At 39.9% G+C, this 14,227-nt stretch overlaps 1 protein-coding gene across 1 annotated transcript; it reads left to right on the top strand.

The window, feature by feature from the left end:
- The first annotated feature begins 3,152 nt into the window (after window positions 1–3,152).
- LOC130401106 (uncharacterized) lies at window positions 3,153–13,268 on the top strand. Its single transcript, XM_056605106.1, has 10 exons — window positions 3,153–3,424; window positions 3,881–3,943; window positions 4,829–4,923; window positions 5,199–5,336; window positions 5,638–5,792; window positions 6,210–6,346; window positions 6,864–7,380; window positions 7,703–7,877; window positions 9,110–9,234; window positions 9,504–13,268. Exon 10 carries the CDS (start codon window positions 10,110–10,112, stop codon window positions 11,397–11,399), a length of 1,290 nt encoding a protein of 429 aa, XP_056461081.1. The 5' UTR covers window positions 3,153–3,424; window positions 3,881–3,943; window positions 4,829–4,923; window positions 5,199–5,336; window positions 5,638–5,792; window positions 6,210–6,346; window positions 6,864–7,380; window positions 7,703–7,877; window positions 9,110–9,234; window positions 9,504–10,109; the 3' UTR covers window positions 11,400–13,268.
- Window positions 13,269–14,227: the final 959 nt, after the last annotated feature.

Here is a 14,227-nt window from a genome sequence, read left to right as displayed (position 1 = left end):
GTCGAATAATCAGTAGGTGGTTTGAACGAATAATCGATTATTCAATGTGTGCCGACATTCACAAAGGCAGCCATGGATCAGCAAGAAATCACTTAATATCTTAAACGCAAAAAATCTAACTTAAACAGTGATCAGTGTTTGTGTTGTAATAGTGCTAGAGAACCAACATTAGTTCTGTACGTTAATTCTTGTTTATTTGAAAGGGAAAAAATGTTAATAGTCCAAATGTTAAAAATCGACTTTGACCCTCAGGAACGAATAATCGAATAATCGAATATTCTGACCCATCCCTAGCTGCTAATGTTTTTTTTTGCTCGACTGGCCAGAGAGGGTAGAGTCTGTTCCACAGAACAAAACAACAAGCTGACTTGTTCCCTTTCTCATATTTGGTGTGTATCTGTGAATGAGGGTGGCTCATTCATGAGGGTGTGCAATTCAGAAGGTAGAGACAGGTAAATTGTCTATTTCATATTTTATTCTTGTACATAATAACCAGTGTAAGAATGTAATTAATGCACTCTAACTCTGTCTCGAAGTCATCTCAGCCATTCACACAAAGACTCATTGTAATGGGCACCCATGTGGTGTGACCAGCCCAATCTAATAAGCACAGCCTATGGACACCTCAGAATCAAAGAAGTTAGAATTGTGATACTGAAATGATCTGCAAGTGTATTTCTGGATGTAACATACTGATATTTGGTCTTGAGTTAATCCTTGTAATGTGGACAGCAGTCTGATTTATGGTTTTATGGTAATCTTACGCATATGCATAGTTGTGGCCTATGAATTATGTACAATGTGTAAAGATGAACTTCACACCTTAGTCACACATCAGTTGACCAATCACAAGTCAGCTGGATGGATGGGCAGTGCCCTAGCTTGAGACAAAGACCAGATTTGTATAAATCACATTACTTTTGAAAAACTGACCCTGAAGTCCTTGATATTGTCTCTTCTCTATTGGCCTCTGCGGGAGTGTGTGTGTGTGTGTGTGTGTGTTTTTAAATATATATCTGGTTGTGATTCGTTTAATTTGGTTTACCTGGTTACATTTAAGTTTATTCGTAACTGTTCTTAATGGAGTCAGATGAATCTGTAGTTTCTCCTATTCTTCTCCATTGTTGAGAACTGAAGTATTTTTAAGCTTTAAGTTTCTATTTACAGAGGTGATGGACTTGGTGGGGACTTGATGTCCCTTATTGAGACTACGGTAATAGTAACATTATGATGATTATTAATAAATAGCATCTCAAGCCTGTCAGTCTCTCTCCAACAGGCTGTGTATATTTTGGTCTGTCTCTTTCCCCCAAGCCTGCAGATAGAGCTGTCCGGATGGGCAGGTACTGAATCAAAGGAAGGCCTAATTGGGCAGACTTTAAAGCCTCTTGCTGAGCATGCTGCTCTCTGGCTCTGCTTGCTGCTCCGGCCTGTTGTTACACAGGGCTGGCTGCAGCTTTTTTCTCCTTTACTGGTTTTTGACTTGTATAACAGTGTGGTCTTCTCTGTCAGTTGTACCTGTGTGGCCACATGCTGCTCTGGGTGTAGTAGTACCAGATAGGTTAAATGTAGAGAAAGAATTTCCACAACGGCTTAATAAAGTACACTATTATTGTATTTTTTCTATTACATTTGATATATTCTATATATATATATAGTTTTTTCTATCTGTCTCATTCCAACTGATGAAGTGAATTATACCTCGTCTTATAGGCTACTACCACGTACAGGCTAAAACCTGCAATTGCATGTTAATACTTCAGACGGACTTATTTACTTCTAATGGAATTTTAACTCTAACTTCTGAACTCTTTTATTGTTTTTATTGTACTCAGAAGACGAATAAGCTGACTCATGTAATGCTGTAATAAATAAATGTAATAAACAATACGCTATAAATAAAAGTATTTTTTAATTATGTTATCATAGTTGCCACGGCACTTACCATACACAATGTTCGGTCAAGTAGCTTAGATAGTGTATAGTCAAAGTGTATGTACTTGTAGTGTTCACCACCTCCACATTAACCACATAATTTGAAACATCTTAACATCTTTCGACTTTAAGAACGACACAACAGAAAAGATTCGCGAAAGAAGAGCTCTGGTCTCGACTGATGTTGTCTGTGTGTTTGCCCTAGCATATGATTAGGTGAAAACGGCTCAAATCTATTGGCTGAGAAAATTGAGGGGAGGAGCGCATTAGCATATTAACAGCACGCGTGCTGTTAATATGCTAATATGCGTTCTGAGCGCGCGCGCAGAAATGCCGGAACGCGTTCTTGGCGCGCGCGCTGAAATGCCAGAACGCGTTCTGGGCGCGCGCGCTGAAACGCCGGAACGCGTTCTGGAAAACCAAAACGCGTTCTGGGCACGCGTGCTGGCGTTTCAGAACGCGTTTAATTGAAGTCGAATTGTGGCACACTCGGCTTGCCATAGACTGTCACCCTGTGACTCCAGGGCAACTATGGAGGTGGTTTTTTTTAACAATTCTCACAGCTATAATATGAATTTGTAGAATAAAAAATGCCTACGCCTACATAGCGGTTATGTAAGGGATAATGGAAAACACGGCACTTGACTATGGTTAATGTACGTTGAACGTGCGGGGCCACCTCCGAACTTGAAACACAGACACACTGCGCAACAGTAAGTACACGTTTTCTTTGTGCAGCATTGCCTACATACGGTCAAACAAGGACGATCAAATAACGAATACCCTCTGATGAGAATCAGTATCTCTCATAAAGAATATCGTCAGACAATGCCGAGGGATCGGTTCTGTCCCGAAAAACCCTGTCTCCGGAGAGACGCCTGTACGATAAGTGCGCCGTGGTCCACCGGAATACCCAAAAATGGTGACGCCATTGTCGGAGGAGGGGCTAGGAAAATGCGCACGCCGATTTAAGTGGCCGATCTCCGGCTAGCTGAAAAGCTGCTCCGACCAGGTTTGGTTGCGAGCATAAGTCCCCATGGTGATAGAGCGACGCTTAAAGAGATCGACTTTCGTGGTACAGCTAACCCAGGCTTTCAGCTCAACATACCTTGCTAACCCTCTAATCGAGCTTCGTAGTACATGCCCCTGGACGAGTGTTTTGCAAGCTCTCTTGCGTTGTTTGGCCGCATGCGCGGTAGCCAGGCGACAGTCTCATCCAATGGCGAGCTCAGTTGGCGCTGTGTGCTTCAAGATTCCGATTGGCCCAGAGAAATGTCAATTATAAGAATGATCCAATAATTTTTCGCAATTCTGGACCCCCCCCACCCCCCCCAAAAGAAAACTCTCCAGTTCTACACGAATCACGTGAATGACCAAATTGACCAAGAAAACGGCGATTGTCGCCGAAAAGCGACAAGTTTGCAGCTTTGTCCAATGTGTCAAATGTGAAATGAGAAGAATCACGCACCACCACTGGATCCCTGTAAAGGTAATCTGTGACTTTGAACAGGCACTGATGACTGCGCAGGAAACAGAGCTTCCAAGGGCACGAGTGTGTGGATGCTACTTCCACTTCAACCAGGCCTTGTGGAAGAGGGTGCAGGGACTCGGACTGGCTGCTGCATTCCGGCATGACCATCGGTTAGCACCAATCATCCTGTGATGATGGCACTAGGCCACCTGCCAATGCCCCTAGTCCAAAATAACTTTCACCTGCTGCTTCACCATCGGAACACCACACAGTAAAATGGCCAGTGTTAATTATTTGGTGTTACAATTTTCAGAGTTGATTAGTGTTGATTAGTGTACAGTTTAGAGTTGTTTGACCAAAAACATTCACCCATAGTGTAATTTAAACGTTCAGCCTAGCGTTCTATGTGGGTGTAAATATTAAAACGCTTGGGCGGAGTAATCACCTCTTCCGGTTTCTGCATGCGTGGTGAAGAAGAGGACCGTTGACGCCGAGAGACGGACGCCATTGTTGAAGGCTGGCAGCGCAAGTTTGAAGGTAAAATTAATTTGTTGAAGGCTAGAATATAAACCACCCAACACAATTAGTATCGTTTAATATCATTTTGTGTATTGTCATTGTAACGTATTTTACCCACTTAGACATATATTCGAGTTGTTTGCCGTCAAACTCTGTAGCTAGATAACTAGCTAGCGTTAGCTTCTAGGTCGCTAACGGTATAGACTTCGACGGCTATCTGATATTGTAAATTATTCGGTCTGATCAGATTTATGTATTTTAATGTAGAAAACCGCTATACATATAAACTACGAGTCAGCAACATCTTAAACCTTCTTGAATTTGGAATAATAACTTCTTTTTTTACCACATTGAATTTCACCTAACTCAATGACTGGCTAGCTAGTTCTAGCCATATACATAATTCTATATGTCTATGGTTCTAGCTGCCACGAAGCTAACGTTAGACATTGCTAGCATAAGTGGTGGCTAGTGTTAGTGGTAGAACTTCGTCTGGGATTGGTGTGAACTTTACGTAAATGGTAGTTATGAATTGAACAATCGTTTTACCAGCGAGGCTAACGGTAGCATAATTTGCTTTTGCTGGACGAACTTTAAGCAAAAAAGCTAGGCTAGTTGACCGTGCCGCCACATTTCCCTGGCTTTAGTAACCATGTGCCTTAGCTGTTAAGTTAGCAACTTTTAAGACCAGCGAGGAGACGGTTGGTAGTAGATGTTATTTTCTCTAAACTCTGTATGCATTTGTTAATGATAAGCATGTCGAATTAATGTTTGACCATGTTTTAAGTAAATTGCAAACTATTAGTTTGCTCAATTAGTGTCTTATTGAATAATGAACAGTATTGCAAGTAATGTGGACTCCTGCACCAATGAAATCCTAGATTTGGTTTGATTTATCAACAGGTTATGCATAATGCTCCTCAAAGTGGAATACCATGGACTTAGAAAGTACCTAAAACTACAGCCTGAATTTTCATATGGAAGTTTCATTGAAGAAGGTGAGCCTTTATGTGACCTTGTAGAGCTTGTAGTCGAGAGCGGTATTGCAGGGGCATATACGAGGGACATTAAGTGCAAACAATAGCCCATTTTGTGCATTGCACTGGTATCCAGCCAAAAGCTTAAGTATGATATCTACAATTGTGTGATATAAGAATACTGTTGTAAGGAGAGCTCCTGTTGCTCGCACACTTCTGCTTTTAGGTTTATGCACCTCTCTTAATGTTCACAATTATGAGTTGATGGGGATCAAATGTCATCGTGTCTTTTTCAGTCAAGAACAAATTTGGGATCCCTCTATCAATTGAGTTGCTGTTCCTTGATGACTCTGATACTGTGGTGGATGAAGAAGTAATCCATTACATCCTTGAAGCCAACCCAAACATATGTCTGTTGGCCAAAGATTTTGAAGGTACTTTAAGGGTTATTAAGTGTTTCCAAGTCTATCCTAGGCTGTGCTAAGATGGTAGATGTGGCCCTATTCTGTGTGCCGTGAAGAACCGTGTAGTGTCGTTAGGTATCGTTCTGTACTACGTTGTACAAAAGTTCCTGCTTTTTTTTTCTGCATGATATGAAAGCCTGGGAACCTTCTGCCAGGTTGCCTGTTATTTGTCACAAGTGTTGGAGAATATAAGGGAAGTCTGTGTGATGAACTGAGATATATTTCTGCATCCATATATAATTGAAAATTAAATAGGAATTGTTTTCTTCAGAATTTACACCAACAGGTTCTTCTACACCAAACTCTTCAAGAGATGCTCAGTCGCTTGATGTAGAAATGTCATCTTTGAGCCAGGCACATCAGTCCAGTGTTGCAGAGGGCGCCCACACTTTTGCCGCAGATGATGCTGCAGAAATGGCCAAAAAGGTGGGATTTAAAATTGCCCTCATTACTAATCTAAATCTTCAACTGTCCAGTCTGGGGTCTTTTCTAAAAGCATAGTTGCTTACTATGATAGCAACTTCCTTTGTAGCGTCACTGCCCAAAGTGAGTCCATAGATTTGAGTTGTGCATGCACAAACACTCATACGGTATACGTTTCATACAGACTCACATTTGGTAGTGATGTAATTATGGAAGATGCATGGTAGTTAGCAACTATGCTTTTGGTAAACGGACCACTGCACAGTTTGTAGTACATGGTACTGTCATATATATATCAGTGAACATCTTATAATTTGACCCTCTCAGTATGCTGGTTCGCATATGAGTCTGTATGAAGAAGTTGTATTGTGTTCTGTGTTTACATGCTCATCATTTTGCTTGGTTAACTTTCAATTATAGATAGTCCAGGAGGCTCTGGAGAAGAATGCTGGCGGAGAAGATGTAATAGAGGAGTATAGAAGATCCAAGACCTTGACACACAACACAAGAAGACATCTTGTGAATATCCTTGTCAGCCACATGGTTGAAAAACATGGGTATGTTTTTCTTTGAATAAAGCATAATAGGCCAAAAACTAGACTAAACTAGCCCAAAACATTACATGTTTCTATTCATGGGTCTAGAACGGGTCATGCATCCCAAAATGTCCAATGTTAACATTAAAATGTATGTAAAAAAAAAAAAGTTGGTGTCGTTCAGAGGAGGTGGGTACATTGTAGGGTCCTCTAGTTTGTAGCCTATAACTACAACAGCTAGGCCTGGTTGAATGAGATGATACTGGATGAGATTTGTTACGTCATGAGTTATGAAATTAAGTGAATGGATTTGGGTGAATGTTCTCCTTAAATGAAAATAGTCTGTTAGGCCCTCGCTCAATATGGCGGAAGTAATATTGCTGAGATTATGAGTTAACATTTTCAACAAGATTTTATGGTTGAACATTCCTATGTATAACGTGGTCACGCTTTGTAAAGGCTGTGCATTCAGGCTGTGTAAATGCTCTTCTATTTTGTTACTAATGTTTGTCTGTATGCATTTTCCAACTCCCCATAGCAGAATCCCAGTTCGAATGCAAAGAGAAAAATACGGACTTGGCATTGTGACCCTGTTTCCAAATCTCAGGGATCCTTTCTCCACCAAAGGCTATGTAAGATTTCTCTTTTTCATCTAGTATAATGATCAGAGGTATGATTAACAATTGATTTTGATAGACATAGATCTGATCTATATGATTTCACAGGAACACTTCTATGATGGTGCAAGTGGAACTGGCTACCTGGCATGGCGCCTAAAAACTGTGCAGAGAAAAGTTACAAAAAGGTCGGAGAACAGCCCTCAAGGAGCCTTGCAGGGAGGACCCAGCCTGAAGAGGAGTTTCACAGCAGAGCAACAGGCAGATGGTGATGCAGTAAGAGAAGCCATATCGTTACTTCTACATTCCAGTGATGATTCAGTGATCCGCAGCAAGATGAGGGAGACGTTTCAGCATCGTCATCAGCTTGTCCATAATCCAGAGATGACCACTGAAGTCCTAAAAATGTATCCAAGATTTTTGGATGTGAAGGGATTGGTACGTGTATCTGCTAATATGTGCACATAATATGTTTTTCTTTTGCTTTTGGATATACTAGTGGTTGCCCGTAGCGTATGCTTGCCTGTAGCGTGTGCTTGCTGTAGCGTGAAAATGCAGCGAAAAGTAAAATTACCATTACCATCCAAAAAACTTCAAAATCAAGGATGCACACCATTGTGCCATACTCAACCCATATCCAAAATTGTAGGTCGATCTGACAAACAGTCAGCGCGATATGCGAGCCACAGACACAGGTGACAGACGGACACACAGACGCTAATTACCTCATGACTGAAATTATTCGTTTGATTCCCCTCAGATAAATCACGATTTCACACTCCTGTTTGGAGCGGAAACCTCCTCCAAGTTATTAGAGAAGTGGGACTCCACCTTCAAATGCAAAATCATTGAAGAAGCAAGATGATTGACTCAGACTCACACTGTACGCCACCTTCTGATGTCTGCAGAGAACCAAGACGCTGAACCAAGCGCTGGTAAGCTGATTTACAGTATATTTCATTGTAGTTTCAAACAAAACTGTACAACAGCAATTCAAAAAAAGTTGGGACATTGAGCAAATCGTAAATAAAAACAAAATTAAATGAGATTTAGAACATACAAGCCACACAGTTAATGTGTAATAGTACAAAGACAATATTTAAGTTATTGAAAAAGAACAGTTTCATTCTTTTGGGGGATATATCATTATATGCATTAATTTCAAATTCATGGGAGCAACACATCTCAGAAAAGATGGGACAGGGGAAATCAAGGGCAAGACAAGTTGGGTAAACAACCAATTGGGTTAACCAGCAAGGTAATTGTGTATAGAAAATAATATCTGTATTATGATAGATAGCGATAACACTTGTTTTTACTTTATATTTGTATTGTATTTAATTGTTTAATCGAAACAATACAAAAATTGCCCGCAAAACGGGCGATCGCGTCAAATCACGTAGGAAGGTTCTTGAACATTCTAGACTATGAAACCTGCTTAAAACACTCAGTTTACTAGCTAAATTCGATTAAACAATTCAATACAATACAAATATAAAGTAAAAACAAGTGTTATCTAGCGATCCGTTATCTGTATTATGTTTCAAGAACTCTCCTACGTCATTTGACGCAATCGCCCGTTTTTTTTATTGTTTCGATGAAACAATTAAATACAATACAAATATAAAGTAAAAACAAGTGTTATCGCTATCTATCATAATACAGATAGCGATCCGCTATCTGTATTATGTTATTTCGTCGTTTGGAAACATGTTTTCTGCATCGCGTCGTCTGTTGCCGGGCAGGTTGTCAGGATGTAAACAAACAATGACGTAGGCCGGTACAATTTTCGCCCCCGGTACAATTTTAACGTGACGGTGCCCATGCTAATGTCACAAATGCACACCAGCCCTTCTGTTGTCCTGAGTTCATACACAATTAGGTAGCCAGTTGACCTTTCAAATCTGTGAAATGTATTTACTTGTCTTGACTTAAGCATTATTCAGCATGTGTTGCTCTTTGTTACCCTGGTCCTAACTTTTCTGAGATGTGGAATCAAATTTGAAGTATCTATCTTCTATCTATAAAGCACAAAATGTCTGTCTGTGGCACCCTCTCATGGCCCTCACCCTGCGATACCGCTCTCGGCCATAGATGTTTTACACAATGTCTAAAGTTTGTTGGGTTAATTGTTGAAGACAACAGACTTAATTATCTTTCTCCTTAGAATGGGACACGGATATAGCTACTCTACTGCTCTTAATACACCTCCTCCCACCACAACCTGTCGGCAAGAAGGCTGTGAAGATCAGTGCAGATGCTGCATCTGAAAGTCTCATTGTTTATCACAAGGTAAAACCTTGACTAACCATAACATTAGCACTACATTTTAAGAATGATAAGTTTGTTTATTTTAAAATAACTGCATTAATCATCAATCCATTCCTGTTCTATTTGGCACAAACTGTTGATATTTTGTATTGAATTTTAGGAAAGCAAGTGCTGTTTTAGCTGTGTTTAACTAAATGGTTCTGGCTCAGTGGTTTTATTGAATACTACACTTTATACTGGATTATAATGAATTTGTAACTTTGGTCTTCCTTTTTGTTTTTCGTGTTCAGTCCTGTTGCAGTTTTGAAGAGGCTCTCAGCAAACGTGATCACCATCATCCACACCTCCTTGCTGTTGGAAGAAACCAAAATCGGATCGACCAGTTCTACATTGTCTTGGACAAAAAGCTGATTCCTTGTGAGGCAGCAAGTGCAGTGGGTGCATTTGATGATCTTTTTAAATTGCACTTTGTTTTCAATTTGGCATATGATCATGCACTTCACAACTTCTACACATTTGCCCAGACTACTGTATACAAAATTGACATTGGAAAAACTAAAGAATCACCAAGGGTTAGAGAATTCCGTGCAAAGCTATTGAATTAAGTTTTTTTTTTTTTTATTGGAATTTGCTTAACCTTAACGATGATGCAATGTTTTAAATGCCAAGAATTGCATGTAACCAGTCAGGCGTTGATATCCCATTTGAAATTTAAACATGGTTTCTATCCTACCTCAAAGCAAGGGTTAATGTGTTCTCAAGAAACATGTCGTAAGTAGTTTGTCACTTATTCGGGTTTTAGGAAACATTTGGAAAATACACATGTAGTTAACAACACTAGTGCAGACTGTAGTGTATCCCACAATTCACCTCCTAGTGAGAACATTTCTGAGCAAATGGAGGTAGACTTGCCCGAAGTAAATAATCCAGTTTCAACGAGAGATGTATCAGAGAACAGGAGCTCTGTTCCTTCCACTGAACATCTCAATAGTATGTGTGCTTCCATAATTGCCAAACTTCAGGGGGGTGGTGCTTCTAATAATTTGGTCTCAGCTATTGTTGGTGACCTTGAGGAATTTACAACAGAGATGCATGATCATTTGAAACACAGTGCTTTGTCAGTTCTACCATCAAACAGTCCGGGGTCAAAGGAGGTTGAACAAAGCTTTGAATATTTCCAAAACCCTTTCTCTTTTTTGAATTCTGAGTCAAAAAGAGTAAAATATTTCAGAGAGAAATGGGGAACTGTTGAGCCTCTTGAACTTACCCTTGGAGTTCGGTTTGATACCCGTCGAAACAAGACTCTGGGAATGTATGACCAAGTTCAAGTTAGAGACACTTTCGTTTACATACCTATATTGGAGACCCTTAAGTTCAGGTTCTGCAACTCTGATATTTGTGAACAGGTCATAGCAGGTACCACATCAAGCCCACACACTTATGAAGATTTCAAAGATGGTAGTTACTTCAAAAAACACACACTATTCAGTAAACATAAAAATGCTCTGCAAATACAAGTGTATTATGATGATTTTGAGACGGCAAACCCTCTTGGGTCAAAACATTCTATACACAAATTAGGCTGCCTTTACTTTATCTTAAGAAATCTGCCGCCAAAATTGAATTCTGCCATTCTTAATATACACCTAGTTAGTCTCTTTCCCAGTCAAGATGTGAAGAAGTATGGCTTTGATGCAATTCTTGAGCCTTTGATTCGTGACATCAGAACTCTTGAAATTGAAGGAATAGACTTGCCCATCTCCTGTGAAAAGGTCTATGGAACCATTTCTCAAATAATAGGAGATAATTTAGGAATACACGCATTCCTTGGTTACAATGAGTCATTTAGTAGCACTTACTATTGCAGGTTGTGTATGATAGACAAAATGACTGCTCAAACGGTTTACAGTGAGGACCACCCCTCAGTTGTTGTTCGTGATGTTGATAGTTTTGAGAGGCATTGCAGGGCTCTGCATTTGGACCCACAACTGAAGTCTGTGTATGGGCTGAAGAGGGATTCAACCCTCAATACTTTGAAGTATTTTCACGTTGTCAATAATGTTTCGGTTGACATCATGCATGATCTTTTAGAAGGAGTTGCTCAGTTTGAGCTTAAGTTGCTTTTTCAACATCTTTCCGATACTGTTATTAACAAAGGTCATCTTTTCAAGAATTTATTCATTTGACTATGGTTACATAGAGCGAAGAAATAGGCCCACAAATGTGAATCTGGATTCAAGTGGCAATGGCATTGGACTGAACTCAATTCAAACCTTTTGCCTTGTGAGGAACACTCCCTTGATCTTTGGTGATCTGGTGGAGGCTGAGAGCCAGAACTGGCGATTGTTGCTACTTTTGTTGCAAATAATGAATATTGTGTTTTCCCCTCGTGTTACTGAAGCCATGACTATATATTTGAAACATTTAATTCATGAGCACCATGAGCTTTTTAAGATAATATACCCACACCGTAACTTGCTGCCTAAACATCACTTCATGACACATTATCCATCTTGTTTGCGCAAAATTGGCCCTTTGTTACATATGTCCAGCATTAGATTTGAGGCAAAGCACAAGTTATTTAAGAACACTTTGAAATTTTTTAAAAATATAACAAAATCCCTGGCTAAGAAACACCAATTGGCAATAGGCTATCACTGGGAGAACCTTGCATTAAATAGGAGAGAATTAGGTCCTTTAAAAGTATTTAACACTGATTGTGATTTCACACAATATTTGGCCACAATAAATAAGACAAGCAGCACAGTATATAGCACTACATGGGTCGAACTGGATGGGTTAGAGTACAAGGAGGGAAATGTTATTTGCACTGATATACACGATGAGCAACCAGTTTTTTGTAAATTTTTTAAAATTTGTCTGATTGAAGATGATGTGTGTGTTCTTGTTAATGAATTTATAACTATGTGTTTTTATGAGCATTTACATGCATATGAAGTTAATTTGGGTGAAGAAAGTTACTTTATCATTACATTGAATGACCTACATATGCACAAGGCTTTCGATGTTCAAACAGCCTATGGTCTGAATGGTAAATATATTGTCCCTGTGCATTCAATTTTATAAAAATGCGGTCAATATAAGAAATGAAATGAATGGTTTAGTTTGTGTATTTATTCATTTAATTGTAGCAGAATAGTAGCATGAGTATCTAATTGATTTCCCACTGCAATTTTGGTGGTGCTAACCCTGCTCAATTTTGTACTTATTAGGAGTTGATTTGTTTCTGATGAGAGTAATAATAAAACTCTGACAGAGTTAATTATATAACACTGGTTTGTACTCTGTGAGGGGTTGAATTGTTTCTATTAAGAGTAATGATGAAACTCTGACAGAGTTAATTATATAACACTGACCTGGTGTTATAAAGTTTACACTATGGCGAGTGTTGATTTTACACTAGGGAGTGAGGATTATATAAACTCTGCCATAGTGTTGAAATCAACACTCGTAGAGTAAATTTAACTCTGGCCGATATACTGTGCAGGCGCGCCCAGAAGGACCACCCAGAGCTGCAGGATTTTTTTCATTATGTTGGCAACAGGTACGTCCACAATGGTGCAGCATTCCCACCGGCAATGTGGAATGTATACGGGCGCAACATGGAACAAACCAACAACCATGTTGAATGTAAGTGATTAAAACAGATTTTCTGATTAATTGAATGATCGCCAAGGACACATTCTTTTTTATGTGTAGGCCTAAGCCACTATCAACATTTTTATTTAAAACCAATAGCCTTTATGATGATATCATTATGTTTGTGATTTTTGTTGCTGTTATTATTAATATTATTATTTCAAAGCATTACACAGCCTACATAAAGCGTGTAGGCCTACGTGTTTCCCATACAAGACCAATGTGTGGCGCAGCGCCACAGAATCAACACCGAGCACCACAAATTGATTCATTCATGATTGCATTATTTATTTTTTAAGTGATTTTTATATATAAATATCGTTCCGTTCATTCATCTCCACATAGCACTCTTCTCCCTGTCATTGTCGTACACACACGCACACAGAGACAAGCATACCAATGGTGCGCGGGTACACCCAGGGGCGCTGCATGGCGGGGAAAAGTGGTACTGATTCTAACGGCCCAGCCCAACGCAGCACGGCCCACGGCCCGCGGATGGCAAATAATAATATAATATTCATATTCTTGCCTTTTTTTTTTTTAAATGTCTCATTACAAAGAAATGGTAATTGGAAATAAACTTATTAAACTCACAACTGTCGATTTCCATAACGTTTTCGTTAGTTCTTTAACATATTGTCATTTCCCCTTCCCCCTGAGCTCTTGCGAAATGGTTCGGCCGCAACGCGCGATGCGTTGAATCGAACAGGATCCGAAATGTGAGATGCTGGCACTGGCAGCAGGTGTACAGAGCGGCTGGGCTGGCTGAGGTCAGGTCTTGGATTTTCCTTATTTTATTGAAATGAAAGCTGCAGCTGAATCACTACATATTGTTGAATACCCCTGTTTACTATCCTCCACCCATCGTAAAGGCTTGATTCCACCGGACGCGTTACGGCAACGTTCCTGCTGCGGCACGTCTTGGCCGCGGTCACCGCAGCGCAGCAGATAGGTTCTACTCTAATCAATGAGACCATTTCCACCGGGCGCGGCTGCGGAACGTCTCAGCAACGTCCCAGGAGCAGCTCGCCGTGCCGCAGCGCTATCATTCCGTAGCATTTCTATTTTTGCCGCAAGCCGTTGCTGAACCGCGTCAATTTCAACAGAGCAGATCGAGCAGGGCAGGAAGAGAAAAAGTAAAAGCCATAGAGCATCCGGTCAATTTTCAAAATAAAACACAATACTCAGCTCATGTAGCCTATCACTAACTACATGAATGGGCAACCAATAATCAAACTGACAATTGTAGTACAGTTTCAAGCTGCTTACAGACAATTTTAGCATAACAATCACATTTCTGTCTTTATGAATCTGTACACACAGCTTTCTTTTCAACACAAAATTCCATTGGATT

The sequence above is a fragment of the Gadus chalcogrammus genome, chromosome 1 (assembly GCF_026213295.1).
Source record: "Gadus chalcogrammus isolate NIFS_2021 chromosome 1, NIFS_Gcha_1.0, whole genome shotgun sequence".
Classification (NCBI taxonomy): domain Eukaryota; kingdom Metazoa; phylum Chordata; class Actinopteri; order Gadiformes; family Gadidae; genus Gadus; species Gadus chalcogrammus.
The sequence above is the reverse complement of the archived record's forward strand: the minus strand, read 5'-3'. Positions and strand labels throughout refer to the sequence as shown.